Here is a 19,369-nt window from a genome sequence, read left to right as displayed (position 1 = left end):
TTTTTGTTAAGTGCACTGCTTTGGTAAATGAATTTGTTACTTTATATTACTGACCCATAGTTAGTTGTACTGAGTAGTAAAAAAGGTTATTTGAGCTTCCTGTGTGTGAGAGAAGATGTCTCATAGGTCCTTTCCTTGTCTCCTACCCAGTACTTGCTCTGGCTTGTCACTGTAACCCCAAAGTCCAAATAAAGAGGTTTTCAAAGGTGTAGGCACCCAGTGCTCATCTTTAGTCTTTCACTGTCAGTTTTATCCAGACTTGCCTAACACATTTATTACAGCCTGCTCATTTCACTGATTGGTGCCTTTAGGCAAGGCTTGTTCTTACCACTGCCAGGAGAAAGCAGGTTGAGGCAAGGCAGCAGCATAACTCTCAAAGTATGAAACAGATCTTAGAAAAAAAGGAAAAGATCTCATAAAGCAGTTACTAGAACAGATTTAGGTCTTGTCAGGGCCTGTCTTTGTGCATAAACTCTGAGGTCTAAGGATGACCGAGGAGTGAACACCAGCCACCCATGAAAATCTCAGATGAATAACTGATGCCTGTAGATCAGCCACCGTGTAAATTAAGCTCTAGCTCAAATAGATCAAACATGTTTTGCAGATTTGTGGATATAGGAATATAAAGGCAGAATCCAAAGCATTAAAAAATGTACATGTAACCTTTCAGATGCAAAAGACTTTCACATAGTCATTGGTTTCATATTTTCTAAATGTATTGAATCTTAATGAAAGTCAGAGTTTAAAACCACTGCAGTCCTTTAAAGTGTCCCATCAACCATTTGCTGCAGTGCTATGAAAGAGAGACTCTACCCTCTTTTAAAATGTTTGTTAGCTTCATCTTTAGCTTCTTCTCACAGTTTTACTGTGCTGAGAATTTACACGTCAACTAGAAACTGGGATTGCAGCCAAAATGCTACATTCAAGACATGTTATGTTAGGAGATGACAGATGTGATGCGTTAGGTAACCGTTCCAAGAAACACAGCTAAACAAATCTTAAACTAGTTTGCACATTTGTGGCATCATACTATTCAATACTATTTTGCCAATAGCTGCAGATGTCACTTATCTATGCAGAGGGTAGAGTCTCATTATAAAATGAAAAAAAAAAAAAAAATTACTAAATGATTTCTGTACCTAAAAAAGGATATCAATCTATCATATATTTGATCATTCATATATATATATATATATATATATATATATATATATATATATATGCAGATTGTAGTGCAAAAAATTGTCAAGAGAATGAACATTTTTATTACAAGCCTTTGTAGTTAAGTTTTAGCATTTTTTAGATGTCACGATCAAATAACTGATCATGCTTGCTTGCTGCCTGCTTTAGTCGAAGTGGCTCCTGTGGGATGAGGCTAATTACTCACTGCCTGTTTGTTAAGTTCAGATGACCTTTTCAAATGTGACTGAGGCACAACTACTGGGGTAAGTTGTAGTTGGACGAGAAAGTGAAAAAAAACAATCCAATACGCTTAAGATATGCTTGTAAGCGTGCTTTTTACCTCAAGATCACATTTCTTCTCTGCTGATGTAAATTAAGGTGAAGCTTCTTCTTGCTGTTCCTCTTCTTCTTCTCTGGTTTCTTCCTTTCGCTGGTTGTGAGTTGCCAACACGATTTCCGGTGGTATTGCTCCGTCTTCTGCGTCAAGCGACAGATAACTAAGTTCCCTGAAATCGGACCAAATTACGTAACTGACGCACAAGATGGGGAAACTGTCCGTCAGTCTGTGTATCTTCTGCGTTAAGCATAAATAGGCCTTTAGTGGTGGTTGTCCACCACCAAGTGTTTGAGTTTGTTACTTCGTTGTGTTGTGGGACACTGCAGATAAGGCATACGCGCACTGGAGGTTTTTTCCCTTGACTGTGCTACAGATCTCTAGAATCTCTTGGCAAAAAAAACATCATTTTTGCTACCAGAAACTTTCTTAGCTTCTGTGTTAGTCTGCTTTTTATTTAGTAGGAATGACAGGTAAAAGCAAAATGCAGAAACACTACCAAAATACAGTCACCAAACCATTTTCTGCCATCTTATTTAGATTTGTATTTGCTTCTTTGTTTTGAATGCCTTTTTAGTCAGTGAACAACAATGAACCACTTGCAAAACAAGATATATTTACTCATTTATGTAACTTTGTTCAGATATTCATATTCAGGTATCAGGGCCTAATCTGGGAGCCTAGCATAATATTATTTGACTTTAACCTGTAGGTTCCCACACTGGCATCTGGACATAAATATGTTCAGTTGTGTAAAAATGTGCAAAGGTTGGTTAAGAGAAAACATGAAACAGGAAAGGCGGCTGTCTGGGCTGGCCTTACCTCCCGGGTGTCAGGCCGTGCCTTCCTCAGGGTGCTGGGTGGCCCTTGGGCACGCTGGGTCCTGGGTTCTGTCCCTGGCTCATGCCAGGCCGGGGCCGGTGCCTAGCTGGGCTGATGGACCGGGGGTGGGGCTGGGGGGGCTCTGGCTGGAGCCTTCCTCTGCCTCCTTGTGCTTGGACGCATATCCTGCGGTGGGCTGTCTCAGTTCTGCTCTCTGTGGTGGCTGCTGGTTGCCCGGGGTGTGGGGCCCTCTCGGTCTGCCTCTGGTCCTTGGAGGTAGCCTAGTTGCATTTGCATGATCACTCAGCACAACTCAACCCTAATGCTTAGTACACACACCTACATACACACCCACATAGTCTGTTGTGTTTTCTTAAAAGCCTTTAGGATGTTTACTGTTTTTTTACAGGTGCAGCAGCTGTTTAGTTTTTCTGTTTATCTTTGATGTGGTGGTCCTTATCTTTTTTGTTTTCTACCTTTTCTTTTATTTTCCCTTTATCCGTCTTTTCTTTTCCTATTTCTCCTCTTTCTACCTTTTAGCTTCTGCTGTTTCACCAGTCCAGCGGTTATAAGCAAAGACACATTTTAAAATAATAATAAAGAATAACATTTATGATTCAAGCGGAGACCCATATCCATAAGGGTCCTCATAGCAGAGTAAGTTTGTTCTGCACAATATGGCAGCCAGAGCATCATTCTGCTGTCATGATGCTGGACAGGATAAAAAAAAATAAAAGGTACAGACACAGTGGAGGGTGACTTTTCTAAATCAGTATTTTTGTTTCTGCTATCCTCACTAGTCAACATACAGCACAGCATTATGCTGCAATGTTTGTTTTGTTTTAGTGCTGTTGAATGTAAAATTGGCTACATCAAGATTTATAATTTTGTTTGCATTTATCATTAAGCTAATGAAGACATCTTATAAATGCTGTGAGTACCTCAAACTGTTGCAGTTGTATTTGCAGTGACTTAATAACAGCCTGGAATTTAGAAAAAAAAGAGAAAAAATCAACCATCATTATGTGCTAAGTTATCAAAAAATAAGAAAAAAACATGATGTTTAAATGTCTGAAAAAAAAAAAAGGATCCATGCCAACTTTTCCCATGTTTTAGCTTAGAGCTACTCTTCTACGTGAAGCATGGCCATAGGGTAGCCTCATCTGTAGAGGAGTAGATTGATTATCCAACTGCTAATGAGAAAAGGTCTTACATAACAGCTGAGATGAACTTTGACAAGTACACTCATGCTCTGAAGGTAAACACAAAAGCTGAACCTCATCTCTGGGGTACATGTCACTTAGGCATGCACAGCACTGCGGAAATGAAAGTTTTAAAATATAATACCTACCTGTGACGCGCACATTTGTTTAAAGTGTCATGCGATGTCAGGACACACTGTTTGATTTATGATCTGCAGCATACCCTCATACATGCCCCAGGGGTTTAAGGCCTGTAAATATTAGTGTGGTCCAGCAAGTTGGCACACCTGTCACGTATCTCATATAACTTTGAGTGGGTGGTAAGTCAGCAAAACAGTTTTAAACATTTAAACATTTGTTTTTGCAAATGTTGGTGAAAATTGCTCACTTTTATCTTATTTTAATGCAGTTTTTTTATCAACAGTTCACCTTGAGAACAGCTGATGTCAATGATGAAACTGAATCATTTACTTCAGCTTTAATCTTTCAAAAGTTAAAATGTGTGAACAAATAACAGCATTTGACTGTATAATGATATAGATTTGACATTTTTTAATGCATTTTTCTTATTTTCAAACACTTTTTCCTTGTTTACATGCTCTTCCTGTCTTACTCTGGGAGTCTTTCCTGCTATTTTGGCTTCTCTTCATCCTACCTGCTCTACATCTTTTTTTAAAGCTCTGTTGTTAACACAGCTGTTCTGTCCATGCAAACTTTTCTGAAACTCGTAAATCTCTCTCAAGTGGAGAGGTGGTATTAAGTACCATCTGAAACCAACGTGCTGACCTAATGAAGTGATGTAAACACCTTCACTGGTTTTTAATGACATACATATCTGTCAAAGTGTAAAGTGGGAAAGACGTCTGTAAGACAACTTCCATAGACATAAGACATATGATTTACTATGAAAATGACAAAAACAGATCTTTGCTTTTACTTTCACAAGGGAGAGCAAAGTCCAGCTGAAAGCTGGCTGCTGTGTTTATTTCAAATGCTAACAAAAGGAACTTTGAAGAAACTCATATGGGGTACTTCCTGGTGGAGTCAAAGTGGGTAAGGTAACTTTTTTGGAAAGGTCCATACTAACCACCCCACACCAACTAATCCTGTCAATCCTTTTGTATTTGTTTTCTTTAATTTAGTTCTTTTACATTAAAATGGTAAATGGTAAGTATTTATATAGCGCTTTACTATACTATACCTATACTCTACCTACTAAACCTGCAACGATACCAAAATTTGGGGTTTGGTGTCTTTCTCAGGGACAACTTGACATGAGCTCTCCAGGCCAGGATCAAACCACCAACCCTCAGGTTACAAGACAACCACTCTACCCACTGAGCCATGCAGCCCTGAGGTTTGTCTCCGTCCAACATAAGAGGAAGTAGTGCTGCTAGAAACCAAATCAGGCATTCATTTTTCCTGAACTGTTTGGAAAATCAAAACAGACCTTTCATTGCTCATGGGAAAAAAATAGAATAAAGTTCAAGATGCCAAATAAGTAAAGAAATCAGCTTTAGGCTTATTTTGTGACAACTAAGCCTGAAGTTGCTCAAAATGAGTGTATGTTGAACTCATGGTGGCGATCTAAGGAACAAAATCTTTTTCCAGTCAATGTTTTGCTTTCTAAGATGCTAAATTTGCAAGGTCTGCATGTAACTGTTTAACAGTCTGCTGATTTTCCTTTGCCTCATTCATTTTAAAGGCTAGTAACTTTCAGAAAAGGAGAGCAAACAAAAGGAGAAATGTAGAGTTCTGAAAATTTTCTGTTATGTTTCTTCTTTTTTTTTATCTTAACCAGTTCGAAAAGAAGGTTTTTAATGTCATTTGAAATTAAAGTTAAGATCAGATTTCTGACATTACTAATGGGTTCATTTCCCATCTTTTCTCCAAACTTCAATATGTCAGCAGACTTCACATGAACTGGTTTGTAGAAAAGCTGCCTAACATAATCCAGGCATTATTGTACTTAAGTCTGCCTACAAGAGCAGGTATTCAGGGATTTACTTTTACAAAAGGTAATGGCATAAAGTTTTTCACCTGAGATTCTATCAGAGTTTACTTTCACTGCTACACTCATGAGTACAACAACTGAAAGCTCGTCAGCTGCAGCAACTTCCATGTTCAATCGCAGGGCTTGGTTTAGATTTATGACGCTACAAACACAGGCCAGCATGAGTCACAGCAACTTTTAGCCCAGTACCGGGCATATCCTCTAATTTGATGAGCCTTGGTTTTTGTCTGCAGGGACGAGACAAATGTTACACAAATTTCAGGAGAGATTTTTTTTTTAAATTGGCTTCTAGTATCTAGTACATGTATTGCTCCACGTATCTCTTTAAAATCCCCCCAAAGGTATTCTGTTAGATTCACGGAAAGGTATTTGGCTAGATCTTTGTTTTTACTTATTTCTTCTTTTGTGTGACTTTTTGTGGACCTTTAGATTCTTATCATGTTTGACTAAAAAGGCCCTGTAATTAAACAAAAAAAGTTATATTGAAGAGCTTACAGCTACTATAGTCATAGGAACAATGTCATACTGAGATGGTCTTTTTTTAATAATGTTTTACAGCCAATCACATGGTAGCAGCTAAATGTATTTAGGCTTGTAGGCATGGTCAAGAAAAAGACAAAAATTATCCGGTGAGCAGCAGTTGTTTTGTCCAAAATGTCTTTTGTGATGTCAGAAGAGACTGGACAGACAGGTTGAAGATTATAGAAAGGCAACAGTACCTCAAATAAGCACTGGTTACAACTTAAGTATGCAGAATAGCATCTCTGAACATACACCACGTCCAGCCTTGAAGCAGATGGGCTACAGCAGAGAAGACCACACGGGCTGCTTCTCCTGTCAGCTAAGAACAGGAAACTGAGGCTACAAATCACACAGATTCACCAAAACCGGGAATAGAAGATGGAGAAATGTTGCCTAGTCTGTTGAGGCTTGATTTTAGCTGGCACATGCCGATGGTAGGTTTAGAATTTGAAGTAAACGGCATAAAAACATGAATCCATCATTCTTCGTATCAATGCTTCAGGCTGCTGCTGGTGTCATGGTGTAGAGATATTTTCTCTGCATTATTTTTCAGTGAGAAAGTCACACCTTGTTGCTATAAAATTAATTTAATCGTACTATCTAAATGTAATTTACTAAGATGGTATGTCTCTTCATTTTATTAATGCAACAGGTTATATAATAACACTGTACACTGAGCTCAACAAAAGCCAGATATTTTAAAGGATGTGTGTCTATCCAGTTACATTTAGAAAACAATGCTGTAGTTAATTCTTGATGCTTTTCACGTGTTCAGTAGACACACATTTATCTTTTTAACAAAATAACGAAAAAAACCTTTCTATCCCATCTAACCAGAACACTAAAGGTTTTAATCATCCTAAAACTCTCTAACTTTCTGTTCCAATATGACAAATTATCATCACTTTTTAAAACTACCCCAGATGTAAATGATCCATTGTGTTTTAGTTGCTGCTAAAGGTGATTAAGAGATATGTAAGGCTGTGGTTCTGCACAGCTGCTGTCAAGTTCAGCTTTGCATCTGCTACGCTAGTTTGCCCTTCAGATATTGTAGTTCTGGGTGTGGCTGCAGAAGATTAAAATTATAGATGGGTGTCAGCCACTGAACGGCACCTTTGCAAAATGCTGACAGGTGCTGCTTGAATAAAATTCACAGTTTACCGATTAAGCTGCAATGTCATGAAAGTAAGTAACAAAGGAGCAAACATGGTCTTTTATTTGGGTAAAATCTCTTAATTGCAGCAGATGACTGAATTCTTCCCTTGTCTCTGCCAGAGTAGCACAGCTAACTAAAATCCTGGAGTGTTTTTATACTGTTTTTGGCTGTTTTGATTAGCCATAGTTTGGTTTTCAGCGAGTGAAAAGGTTTAGTTGTGTTGAAAGAAGCTGACAAAAAGTCACGTCAAGTAATTCATTTCTTCTGTTTATGAGACTAAACAATAAAGGTCATGTGTCCTGGACAGAGGGTGTGTTGCTGCTTTGGTATCTGACTTCATACTACATCTTCAACACTCTAAAGGTGTGGCTGTTGTTCTTTATTGGGTAGAATTCCCCTCTGGCTGGATAGATTCGGTCCGATAACATTCCCACATAGTTGTTTATGTAAAGCTGTATGATTAGGAACTGGTAGTTAATCTGTGTGCACATTGGCGTCAAACTTTAATAACAAAACATTCCAGTTTAAAGAAAACAGCTTTGAAAAGTGCAACAGGATGCACAAAGCAGTGAAAATCTGCAAAAGCAAAACGTTCTTATCTGAAAAAAGACATATACATATTAATGAATCATTTCAGCCTATTATGATCAAGACAATGACTAAAATACTACAGAGAGCAGTATTAGTATTAAAATGTATAAAATGGATTTTAAGTTCTAGTTACACTTGAAGCTTGACTTCTGAGATGGGATCACAGTTAGTGGTTTTACATGATGTGGTGTTTGAAGGCAGCTTTGTTAACATGATTTAACCTTAAGTGAGTTGCCTTCAGGAGACTTTTGCTTGGTTTGCTTGGTTTATTTGAGCAGAAGCACCCTAATTTTAAAAATAGTTGCCCTGTCCTGCTCACCAACCCTCACCCCAACCCACCCCCAAATAATGCACTTACATGCTGGAAGGTTGTGTATAGTTGAACTGTGTAGATTCCCAGTTAACCAGGTCATGGTTAACTATATGTTTTCATTTGTTTGTGGCGTTTCTGTTTTGTTTTTTTTTTGTTTTTTTATTCTTTTGTCTCTAAAAGATTAAAGACTATTGCTTAACAAAGCATTGTGTCAGATGATTGATACTCTAGACATAAGTTATGAAACACATCTTTAACATTTACTGTGAATATTTCGTGCTTTTTTTTCATAGAGCTGAGGAGAAAATATCCAGTGAGCTGCAGCTGTTTGGATGGAAACGCCTTGTTGATGTCTAAGATCAGAGAATGTGCAGACTGGCAGAAGATGATGTAAAGGTAACAGTAACTCAACCACTGGTTCCAACCTCGGTATGAACGATATCATTTCCTAATTCACAATATGTCGAACCTTGCAGCAGATGCGCTGTAGCGGCAGAAGACCACATGTTCACTGTACTCCAATGACCTCCACAGATCTCATTCCAATAGAGCAGCTTTGGGATGTGGTGGAACGAGATATTCACATCATGTATGTGAAGCCGACAAATTTGCAGCAACCGTGTGATGCTATCATGTCAATATGGAGCAAAATCTCTGAGAAATGTTTCCAACACCTTGTTGGATCCATTCCCTGAAGAATTGAGGCAGTTCTGAAGGTAAAAAAGGGGTCCAACCTGGTACTTGCAAGATAAACCTAATAAAGTGGCCATTTCCTGTATAAATGTGCAGACTCATGACTCCAAATCCATGTCCTGCAAAATACCTTTGGTTCCTCTTTGACCAGCATTATTTCCAGTGTACAAGTATCATGCTAAAGAGCCAACATTTGCCCTTTAAAAGATGGCATGCTTTTTTCTCAACTTGACTCACCTGATCTTATCACTGAGGTGCAACAAACAGCACATGATTGAATGTATATTTTTAATTTTTAATTTTACCCAGTATCTGCATTTTCTCATAAGGTGTGATTCAAGATCCATTTAAGTTTTGTAGAATACAAACACTTTAAAAACTGGTACAAAAAAATTACAGCAGAATAATTTTAGTGTCATATAAATAACTCTTCTCTAAGCAGTTTCCCTTGCCAAGTTTCAGTGAACTCCCATCTCAAGTTTGGTTCTCACATAGAAAATGGGCATGCAAACATTCCTTTACATGTGCTGACTAGAAAGCTATGAGGAGGAAATCCACTCAATATCACGTGTGCGTGTAAAATTTGATTTGCAAACTAATTTGTGTGTCACTTGGGGTGGTTGTATGTGCAAGACATGGTTTGTAAACCATATAAACACACACACAAAAAATATACATTCACAAATTACAGAAATGCACATTACTATTTTACACATAAATATTTTATATTCAACCTCATAAATCTAATAATTTCGTGTTTAAAAAGACTTCTTCGCATAGAAATCTTTAAATATATGTGCACAAATTGCTTGGTACGCACAGACAAATAACACCATCATAACATCACTACTGTAACAGGAATCTATGTAAATATAATGTATTAATAGTTAAATAAAGTACAAACACTGTGGCACTGAACAGAACAGCTGTATGGGTGAACAGCTGAGAGCAGTCATGCGCTTTGCTTTCATAAAATTACTAAGCATATCTGATTGAGTCCTGAGTCAGTAAAAACATGATTTTTACAAAAATATTCAGATGAAATACAAGCATATTTTAAAAATACTCAATGACTTGAAATCCTGTCAAAGTACAAATAGTCAAGAGAAACCACTACGTGACCAAAATATTGAATGGTTGCACAACTTTTACAGGTAAATGACAGACAGAATACAGCGGTTCTGTCAAACAGAGAAAGCAGCCCGTTCACCTGTGACTGATGATCTGTATATAAACATCAGAAACCATGTCCGCCACTTTGGCTATCTGTTGGTGGTACATCCCATGCAGGAGCTTGTCCTCCCATGATGGTTCCTCCATTTCATTCTCCTCCAGGTTCCATTGCCTGAAGGAATCACTCAGTGCTTCATCCCTTGGGGCCATCTTCCTGATGAATTCATGGAGCTTGGATGTTTCATTTTGGAAAGTGACCCTGATGCTTACTAGTCCTCGGCCTCCCTCTTTGCATTTAGTGTACAGCCTCTGGACACTGGATTTGGGGTGGAACCCTGCATGCATGGTGAACAGCTTCCGAGTTTTAACATCTGTGGTCTGAACTTCCTCCTTTGGCCAGCTTATTACCCCAGCAGGGTGTCTGATCATAGGAATGGCATAGCTGTTAATAGTCCAGATCTTGTTCTTGCCATTGAGCTGACTTCTCAGGACTTATCTTACTCATTGCAGATATTTGACTGTGGCAGCTTTCCTTGTGGCTTCTTTGTGGTTGCCGTTTGCTTGTGGTATGCCAAGGTGCTTGTAGCTCTCCTCATCTGTTATTCTACCCTCTGGGAGTGTAATGCTCTCTGTATGGACCACCTTCCCTCGTGTCTCAGTTGTTAGGTCAGTTTGTTTAATTTCTTTCTTTGAGTTATTCTGCCACAAGTTATTTAAGTAGAGTTCTGTTATGGTGACCTCTTTTATGGGCCTGACTACTCATTTATTTTGTAAATTGCTTTGGATTACTTTATGGGGGTTAAAATAAAATTTTAAAGACACCCTTTTGCGAACTTTAAACCTCTTCTTATCTATCTGTAATATCGACTGGCTCACCTCTTAACTCTGTTGTTTATACTGTATACTAACGACTGCTGTAGCACATTTTAAAACCATCATATACTGAAGTTCAAAGATGACACACAGAGCGTGACCCTGCTGAACAGCGATGAAAACTTTCATGCCCGTAGTCATCTATTTTCTAAAATGGTGTAGATTTGTTTTTATCTTTGAAAACGTGTATAGATTTTAGACACTAACGAATCTCTCCTGACAGCACAGTGATTGAAACACAGTATGTAGAAATTGTAGAGTCCTACAAGTATTTAGGACCCATAATAGACAATTGGTTGGCATTTGAGAGCAATGCAAGAAAAGCCAGCAGGGTCTCTTTTGTCTTAGAAAACTCTCCAAATTCTAGGTTAACTCAATCATGATGAAAACATTTTATTGTTTTTTACTGAGTGTGTGATTACCTTTCCCTTCATTTGTTGGTTCCAGTCACTGCGGGTAAAACAGAAAAAAATAATATCTGCTCAGAAAACTTTACAGGATCCTTTAAAATTACAGTTTTATAAGAAAGCTGAATCTATCTTGCTAGACTGCTCACATCCTCTCCATCAACAGTTCCAGTTCCTTTGGTTCACTTGTTCAACTTCCACTTGCTAAATCTGATAGATACAAACACTCTTTATACCTTTAGCTATTTCCCTACTAACCTCAAGGATAAGAAGATAGTTTACCTGTAGTGTTGGTTTTACATCTTTTTATTTTAATTCCTTTGTTTTTTACATTTATTTTGGTATCCTGTGGCTAACCTATACTTTTGATCTATATTTTTACCCTTACTAATTTAGTATATTTACTTTTATTCTACCATATATACATTTTGAGTGACTGATGTGTACTTGTGTCATTGCTTCCACTGTTGCACAACAATTGCTCCATTCAGGATAAATAAAGGAATTGATCTATTAAAAAAGTGTTTCTGCATCTACATTTCTGCATCTGGTGCTGTAAATAAGCTCAGTCATGTGTCGTCTTGGCTGTAAAGCTCAGTTTGAGGAAATGTCTTGTTTTCACATCATTGGACTCACCAAGGTGTGATGTAATGGGGCTAGCATGGAGGTGAAGCATGTTTCGATGTGAAAAAAAAAAAAAACATCATGTAAGTAGGATTACTCATAATAACCCTTTCACACCTGATTACAGGGTGGATTCTAGTGCATGAAATCAATCTAACTGAAACAAACCAGGTTACTAAAAGTATCTAATCTGTTTAGAATAGCTGATGCACCTACAGTATTAACAGGAAACATTTTGTAAAAATTTTCCTTTAAATGTGCACGCTGCAGTTTTCTTGGACAAGGACATTTTTAAAGCAAGAGTAAAGCTCTGGCATTTTTGTTTTGGGCGTGACTCAGCTGTGCCCTGCAGCTTATTCCATCTTTCACAGTTGTGCCCTACAGCTTACTCAGATGCTACTACGAGACAGAGTCTGGGAAGAGTTGTTAGATGGCTTTCAACAGGCATTGACAGTTCCAGTTCTGTCAGAACAAGAAATGCTCTTTTCACCTTTACTCAGGCTACTTTTCAACCTGATCTTACATCAAAAGAGCCCAACTAATATGATTTTTTTTTTTAAATGGAACTGTTTAAACCAGCGCAATAGATGTTTATGTTGTGCAACTAAATTTAATGCAAAGCATTGATTTGAAGTGAGGTATGATCGTCACAGCAAGCAGAGCCATAAATGGTTTGATGTTTTGCAAAGCCCTGAAGCAACCACCAGCTACAGGCCTGAACACACACATAAAACTTGGATTAAGGTTAGATTAGGTGGCATTTTAGATAAATTTGTTAATTTTTCTGCTGTTTGCAGTTTTGCTTTAAATTAAGTGATCTTCTAAATATTACAAGTTAAATGTATATCTTACTTTAAATGTCAATCATTGTGTAACTCTAATTATGTGCTATGGGTAAGTACTTCGCTGCCTTCAGGTTGACCTCTTGCAAAACCAGTTTCCTTTTCTTAAGTGCTTTCTGCGAGCTACTTACATATTATTTTTTACTTACTAAAAAATTAATTTCTCAAGTATTTATCTTGAATCAAGTTCAGTTTTTCTTTTTAAGTCCTTTCTCAACCTTTATAACCTGAACTTTTAAGATGCATCTGAGAGATTATAAGTCAACAAATTTTGAGTTAAAGAAATGTCATAGTTAAGTTAATCTGCCTGTGCTGTGTAGTTATTCTGTTTATCCAAATGGATATATATATACTGTATATATATATATATATATATATGTATATATATATATATATATATATATTCAATATGAAGAGACTGTGGAAATGTTCTGCAGTGGAAAAAAGCTGCAAAATTTGTGGATAATTGTAATAAAAAAATTGTTCAATGTACAGTTCAGATAATTCAGGCAAGGTGCAAACCTGAAAGTGTGCATTTATGAATATTTAATCCTAACCATTTATTATTTTTATTCCGAAGCCTAATCAGCCACAGCTTTTTTAGTGTGACAGTCAATTGTTCAGTTTTCATCCAACTCCTACATCCATTAGGTCATTTTTGAACAGGCAGTACTTGTGCATGTTGCACAGCTAATGAAAAACAAGCATATTACAATTTGCAAAAGTGAATGTTTTTCTTTTTGTTTTAGCCTAAAAAATTTAGTAATTTTACCACGCTAGAGCATGCATGACACTCTGTCTATAATAAGCTATCAAAGGGTCTAAACTCAGAAAAAAAATGTATAAATTAAAGTATACAATACATAAAAATGTCTTTTTTATAAAGATAAAAAAAAGAAAAAAATACAGAAAGCTCACCATAGTTCATTATGAACACTACGGACCAACTATGAACAATTGCATCATTAAAATGTACTTTGCTTTCATGCATGCATGTGCGGTTACTGTTAAGAGCAGTCAGAATTTGCTTCAAAATTAAAACTTTAGTTGCAGGTCTTAAGTTTTGCAAAAGGATAAAAGAGAGAAAAAGTGGTTGGGTGAGTCCATACTGGAGTTCCACTCCCTTCCACACCTCTTAGAAAGCCCCTAGCTAATTAAGTCAAATGGTCGTAGTAAAAATGTCTTTCCTTCCCCCCCTCGCCCTGGGCGGTGATGCCATTCCACTGCGAGCACCTGGGTGTGTCAAGCCTGGATCAATTTACAAGGGCGGCACTGTTACCTGTCTGACGGGCTGAGCTGCTCAAAGCCAAATCTACCTGTATGTGGGTTCACCCTACACGATGCAGGCGATTGGATGAGAGTTGGGAGGAGGTGCAGAAGTGGTTGAGGTTACTGGGACCTCCTCCGTGGTCAGAGGCAGATAAAAGCCCATCACGGACGAAGGGAAGTCACTTTGAGGGACTTGGCTCTCCTCTTAGTGTGCTCCACTGCCCTGCCAAACTTCTATCTGTCTCTGTTCTCCCTTTTCTCTGCAAATCCCTCTTCCTCAGAAGAAATCAGACCAGCCATGTCAGTCAGAACTGTCAACGTGAAAACCACCAGGACCAGCTATGGTGGAAGCGGTGGTGGTCTCAGCGGTGGCAGCCGTATGTCTGTTGGTGGAGGAGGATTTTCCTCAAGATCCGCTGTTTCACTGAGGCCATCATACTCCATGTCCACATCTAGTATGGCCGGTGGCTCAATGCTAAGGTCAGGCATGGGTGGTGGCTCTGGATTTGGTGGTGGTGGTGGTTTCGGCAGTGGTGCCGGGTTTGGCGGTGGCGCCGGGTTTGGCGGTGGCGCTGGTTTTGGCAGTGGTGGTGGTTTTGGCATGGGTGGTGGTGGTGGTTTTGGCATGGGTGGTGGTGGTGGTTTCGGCAGTGGTGGTGGTTTTGGTGGTGGTTTTGGCATGGGTGGTGGTGCAGGAGGTTTGGCAATGGCTCCCATCACAAACGTCCAAGTCAACCAGAGCCTGCTGGCTCCTCTGAACCTCGAGATCGACCCCACCATCCAGACTGTCCGTACCCAGGAGAAGGAGCAGATCAAGTCCCTCAACAACCGCTTCGCCAGCTTCATTGACAAGGTAGGCAATCTTTTATTCATTTATATGTCATATACTTGTTAAATGAACTACAGATGCTTACATTTCTTTATTAAAGAAAGTTAGATATGAGAATTTGATACTGCAGCAAACATTCTGCAAAGGACCACATGAGCTCATTAAATATTACACTATTAAATGAGCTCTATTCAACTAAACCAAACCTGAGTACTGTGCACACTTAAGGCCTACGGCTCTGCAAGTTGTACAGACCAGCTCAGTACCATAAACATCAACATGATTTTGTCTTTAAACTGCAGTGCAGCATGCCTTATTTCAAAGAGGTGCTCTGCATCTGGTGCCTTTAACTTCAATTAGTCATGACTGGCCTCTTGCCAGCTGGTTCTGTACAGAGTAAGAGGCAGGAAACACTAGAGAGGTAGTATCCAGTGACCAGTGCCTTTCAGTGAGAGCGGAAGAGGAGATCAGGTTATCAACTGTTACCATGGCAGCACAAACAAGCAACCTTTTAAGTGGTGCTGCAGAAAGTGGATTACATTTTAACTGTTTGCAATGTAGTTCTACGTTAATATTAAACTTGTGGTTTAAGTTTTAGATTTACAATTCATTAGGTGTTGATCTACAATTAAAAAACTCATGATGGACCAGTTCTGTCAGGAAGAGAAGTTCTCAAGAAAGTACTCAAACCTCAGGTGTTTTTACTCTAGAGACCTGATTGTTTTAAGTTTTCTTCTATATTACACTTCAGACATGAAAAGAAGTTAAAATAATAGTAATAAGATGCTATCAAATAGTCATAGCAAGAAATGAGTTAGCGTTAAACATTTCAGTGCATGTATTATGCTGAATTATGGCAGAAATAATCCAAAATTAAAGGATGACCACTCATTTGGTATGACAGGTTCACCTTCAGAGATCTTGGAATAATTCCTGAGCTTGTAGGCAGGCAAGTTCACTCAGTGAAAGTATGCATCCTCCAGGCGTGGCTAATGGCAAGTGTTTAGGAGAGGGGCTGAGGTGAGGTGTGGCACCAGAAACTTTTGTCAAGAGATAAAGTAAAAGTACTCAGCTCACATGCAAATGCATTCAGTCATGTCTGGATTTTAAACTTGAATGTCAGAGAACTGCATCTTTATCACAGAAACAAGAGAACAGTGCCAGGATTATGTCAGCTTTACACTAATAATAGTCTCTTTAGAACAAACACAGTTCAGTTAAAATTTTCAAAGAGTTTCCACCATGCACAGAGTCTGAAACATCAGTTCCCAGAGGGGTGTGTAAATACAGCACCTGGGAATATTTTGTATACAAATGCTATATGTGTGAAATAATCACACAGGGGTGTGGCTCAGTGGATCAGCATAGCCTCAAAACCAGCATGACAAATACAGGAGAAAAGGACGATCATCAATGTATTTGTCTGTTATAAGTTTTTGATGATGCATTTTTACAGAATGTGAGTGGTAGGATTTTACAGTCATAGTTATTAATGCTTCCCATTCAAAGCAAGTTAAAATATGGAATCTGTATTTTTTTTTTTTTAGGTCCGCTTCCTGGAACAGCAGAACAAAATGCTGGAGACCAAATGGAGCCTGCTGCAGGACCAGACCACCACCCGCTCCAACATCGACAGCATGTTCGAGGGATATATTGCTAACCTCCGCAGACAACTTGATGGGCTCGGCAATGAGAAGATCAAGCTGGAGGGAGAGCTGAAGAACATGCAGGGACTGGTGGAGGACTTTAAGAACAAGTGAGTTCAAGACTGCCACATCACTGAATAAAGAAGTCAACTTGCATTAATGATGCCTAACCTTGTTTTCCATCCACTCATATTTCTATATCCTTTTTTTGTTGTCAGATATGAAGATGAGATCAACAAGCGCGCATCTGTAGAGAATGAATTTGTGCTCCTCAAGAAGGTGAGAGTGGATCTGCTGTTATACAGCCTCTCAACAAATGGTGCATGAATTATCAATTTCTTTGAGGCCCTTCACCAATGCAAACTACTTGTCCAACTTTAGGATGTAGATGGCGCCTACATGAATAAAATTGAGCTGGAGGCCAAGGTTGATGCCCTTCAGGACGAGATCAACTTCCTCAGAGCCGTCTATGATGCGGTGAGAAAATGTCCATGAAGGCCATATAAATAGCTATTTTACCTGTATTATCTTAAATGCATTCTTTCAAAATTTTTAAAAAAAAACTTATGCTGCATGCAGGAACTGCGCGAGCTTCAGGGACAGATCAAAGACACTTCAGTCATTGTGGAGATGGACAACAGCCGTAACCTGGACATGGATGCCATTGTGGCTGAAGTCAGGGCTCAGTATGAGGAGATCGCCAACAACAGCCGAGCAGAAGCTGAGAAGTGGTACCAACAAAAGGCAAGTAGAGACTCTGCAGTGTTAAAAGCAGAGAGGTCAGTTGAGTCTGTAATAACAGTTATTTCTGATCTCACTCCTTCAGTTCCAGGAAATGCAGACCAGCGCAACACAGGCAGGAGATGACCTTCGCAACACCAAGACTGAGATTTCTGAGCTCAACCGCATGATTACCCGCATCCAGAATGAAATTGAAGCAGTTAAAGGACAGGTAACATTTCCCCACTCTATGCTGAAAGGAAATGATTTACATTTTTACAGCATTCTTAAAATGGAACCTCTCATGTCAATCTTCTGCTAACTTTTCAATCACCCAGCGCACCAACCTGGAGGCCCAGATTGCTGAGGCTGAGGAGCGTGGTGAGCTGGCAGTGAAGGACGCCAAGGCCCGCATCAGGGACCTGGAGGAGGCCCTGCAGAGAGCCAAGCAGGACATGGCACGCCAGGTTCGTGAGTACCAGGAGCTCATGAATGTCAAGCTGGCGCTGGACATTGAGATCGCCACATACAAGAAGCTTCTGGAAGGAGAGGAATCCAGGTAAAAAATTAACTATTTCAGTCTTACATTTACAGTTTCCATTGTGCAGTTATCATTAGAATATAAATTCTTGTTCCTCTGAACTTCACTGCAGACTTCTCACTGGTGGTGACAGTGCAACCATCCATGTACAGTCCTCAGGAGGTGGCATTGGTATGTATAGACATATTGCTTTACATTTCCAGTACAAACTAAAGCTTGAAAGTTGTCAGTAATCACTGAGCATTTAAAAATGTGTTATTCTCATCTCTAGGTGGCGGCATGGGAGGCGGCATGGGCATGGGAGGCGGCATGGGCATGGGAGGCGGCATGGGCATGGGAGGCGGCATGGGTGGCGGCTTCGGCGGTGGCTTCGGCGGTGGCTATGGCGGAGGCTTCGGCAGTGGTATGGGTGGAGGCGGAAGCATGGGAATGAGCATTGGTGGAGGATACGGCGGCGGCGGCATGACTTCCATGAGCGTTGGTGGAGGCAGCATCAGAAGCAGCAGCAGCACCCTCCAGTCTTCCCGTCGTTTTTAAATATACCAGGCCGTCTCATTTCCACTCTTCCTCCATCATTATGCTCCTCTTGTCCCATTCATAAAGGCTTTCCCAAACCCCCCTTCCCCATCCTTGCCGACACAGAACATTCTCAGGAACATGTTGCACTTGACCATTTCCAGCGGGCGTGTCAACCAAGAGAAAGAGACAGAAATTAATATCTAAATACAAGCTGAGACAGAAAGATTGTTAGAGCACAAAAAACAGCCACAAAGTTGTGAGTCAGTCCTGTCTTCCTTTGATCAGTCAGCCTGGTTGTCTTTTGGCCGCTGGATGTGCTGTTGTGCAGACAAGACAGTACTTGTAGTGTAACGACAGAGAATCCATACAAAACAACAACCACTGCACACAAAAATGACAACAGTAGTTTCTTACAGGGGGGAGTGGGTGTTTAGTCTTGCAGACAGTTATATTGCACAAGATCCATCACTCCTTTTTTATGCAGAATGTCTTCTGTTGTCTCACTTTTTTTTCTCATTGTGCAGTTTAACATCAACAAAAGCAGCCACATATAACACATCTTTGATTTATACAATTCTTTTTCCATCTTCTGTTTTGAGAGAAAATGAGCTCTGCATTACCTTACATAAATGGTGGTTTTCATTTCACTTTGCTTCCATTTTCACCCTGAACAAGGTTAAATACATTGGTTTTAAGGCTGACTGGTTGTACCAGATTTATTGTGAAGTGTACCATCAAAACATCTGAAATAAATCTGTGCTGATATTCATTTTGGCTGATGTGATACTCTTACTTTCTAAACTACTGTAGCTGTAGTACTACAGATATTACTGTAGTAATATTCAGAGATCTATAAGTTTAACAATATTTTTCAACTTTTAAAATAAATAAAATTTAGGTACATAAAATGTTATACATGTTAGCAAACTAAAATAGCATGCTAACAATTGACAGTTTAATATACATATTCCACATTTAGGCAATAGAGTGGGTGTTGAATCCTACCTAAGTTTACAATGTAATCCCCCTTCAAAAATACAGTCACACACACAACTTATATATATTTGTACAAAACAACATAGTTGCATTAAGTCAAC

At 39.2% G+C, this 19,369-nt stretch overlaps 1 protein-coding gene across 2 annotated transcripts; it reads left to right on the top strand.

The window, feature by feature from the left end:
• Positions 1-14,194: 14,194 nt before the first annotated feature.
• Positions 14,195-19,041, top strand: krt5 (keratin 5). Of its 2 annotated transcripts, XM_042004234.1 has the most exons (10): positions 14,195-14,870; positions 16,394-16,602; positions 16,711-16,771; positions 16,874-16,969; positions 17,072-17,236; positions 17,319-17,444; positions 17,551-17,771; positions 17,866-17,924; positions 18,025-18,041; positions 18,084-19,041. In XM_042004234.1, the coding sequence occupies exons 1-10, from the start codon at positions 14,316-14,318 to the stop codon at positions 18,288-18,290; spliced, it is 1,716 nt and encodes a 571-aa protein (XP_041860168.1). In that variant the 5' UTR covers positions 14,195-14,315; the 3' UTR covers positions 18,291-19,041. The 2 variants fall into 2 exon arrangements, with proteins under 2 accessions (XP_041860168.1, XP_041860167.1); XM_042004233.1 differs by having other exon boundaries at positions 18,025-19,041.
• The last annotated feature ends 328 nt before the right edge of the window (positions 19,042-19,369 follow it).

The sequence above is a fragment of the Melanotaenia boesemani genome, chromosome 13 (genome assembly GCF_017639745.1).
Source record: "Melanotaenia boesemani isolate fMelBoe1 chromosome 13, fMelBoe1.pri, whole genome shotgun sequence".
NCBI lineage: Eukaryota > Metazoa > Chordata > Actinopteri > Atheriniformes > Melanotaeniidae > Melanotaenia > Melanotaenia boesemani.
This window is presented reverse-complemented; position numbering and strand designations above follow the sequence as displayed.

Bases quoted from the DNA above. Each gene is read 5' to 3' on its own strand.
- krt5 (XM_042004233.1), top strand. From the start codon at position 14,316: ATGTCAGTCAGAACTGTCAACGTGAAAACCACCAGGACCAGCTATGGT. The intron at 16,970-17,071 runs GTGAGAAAATGT...TGCTGCATGCAG, and splicing joins TCAGAGCCGTCTATGATGCG to GAACTGCGCGAGCTTCAGGG. The intron at 17,237-17,318 runs GCAAGTAGAGAC...TCACTCCTTCAG, and splicing joins AGAAGTGGTACCAACAAAAG to TTCCAGGAAATGCAGACCAG.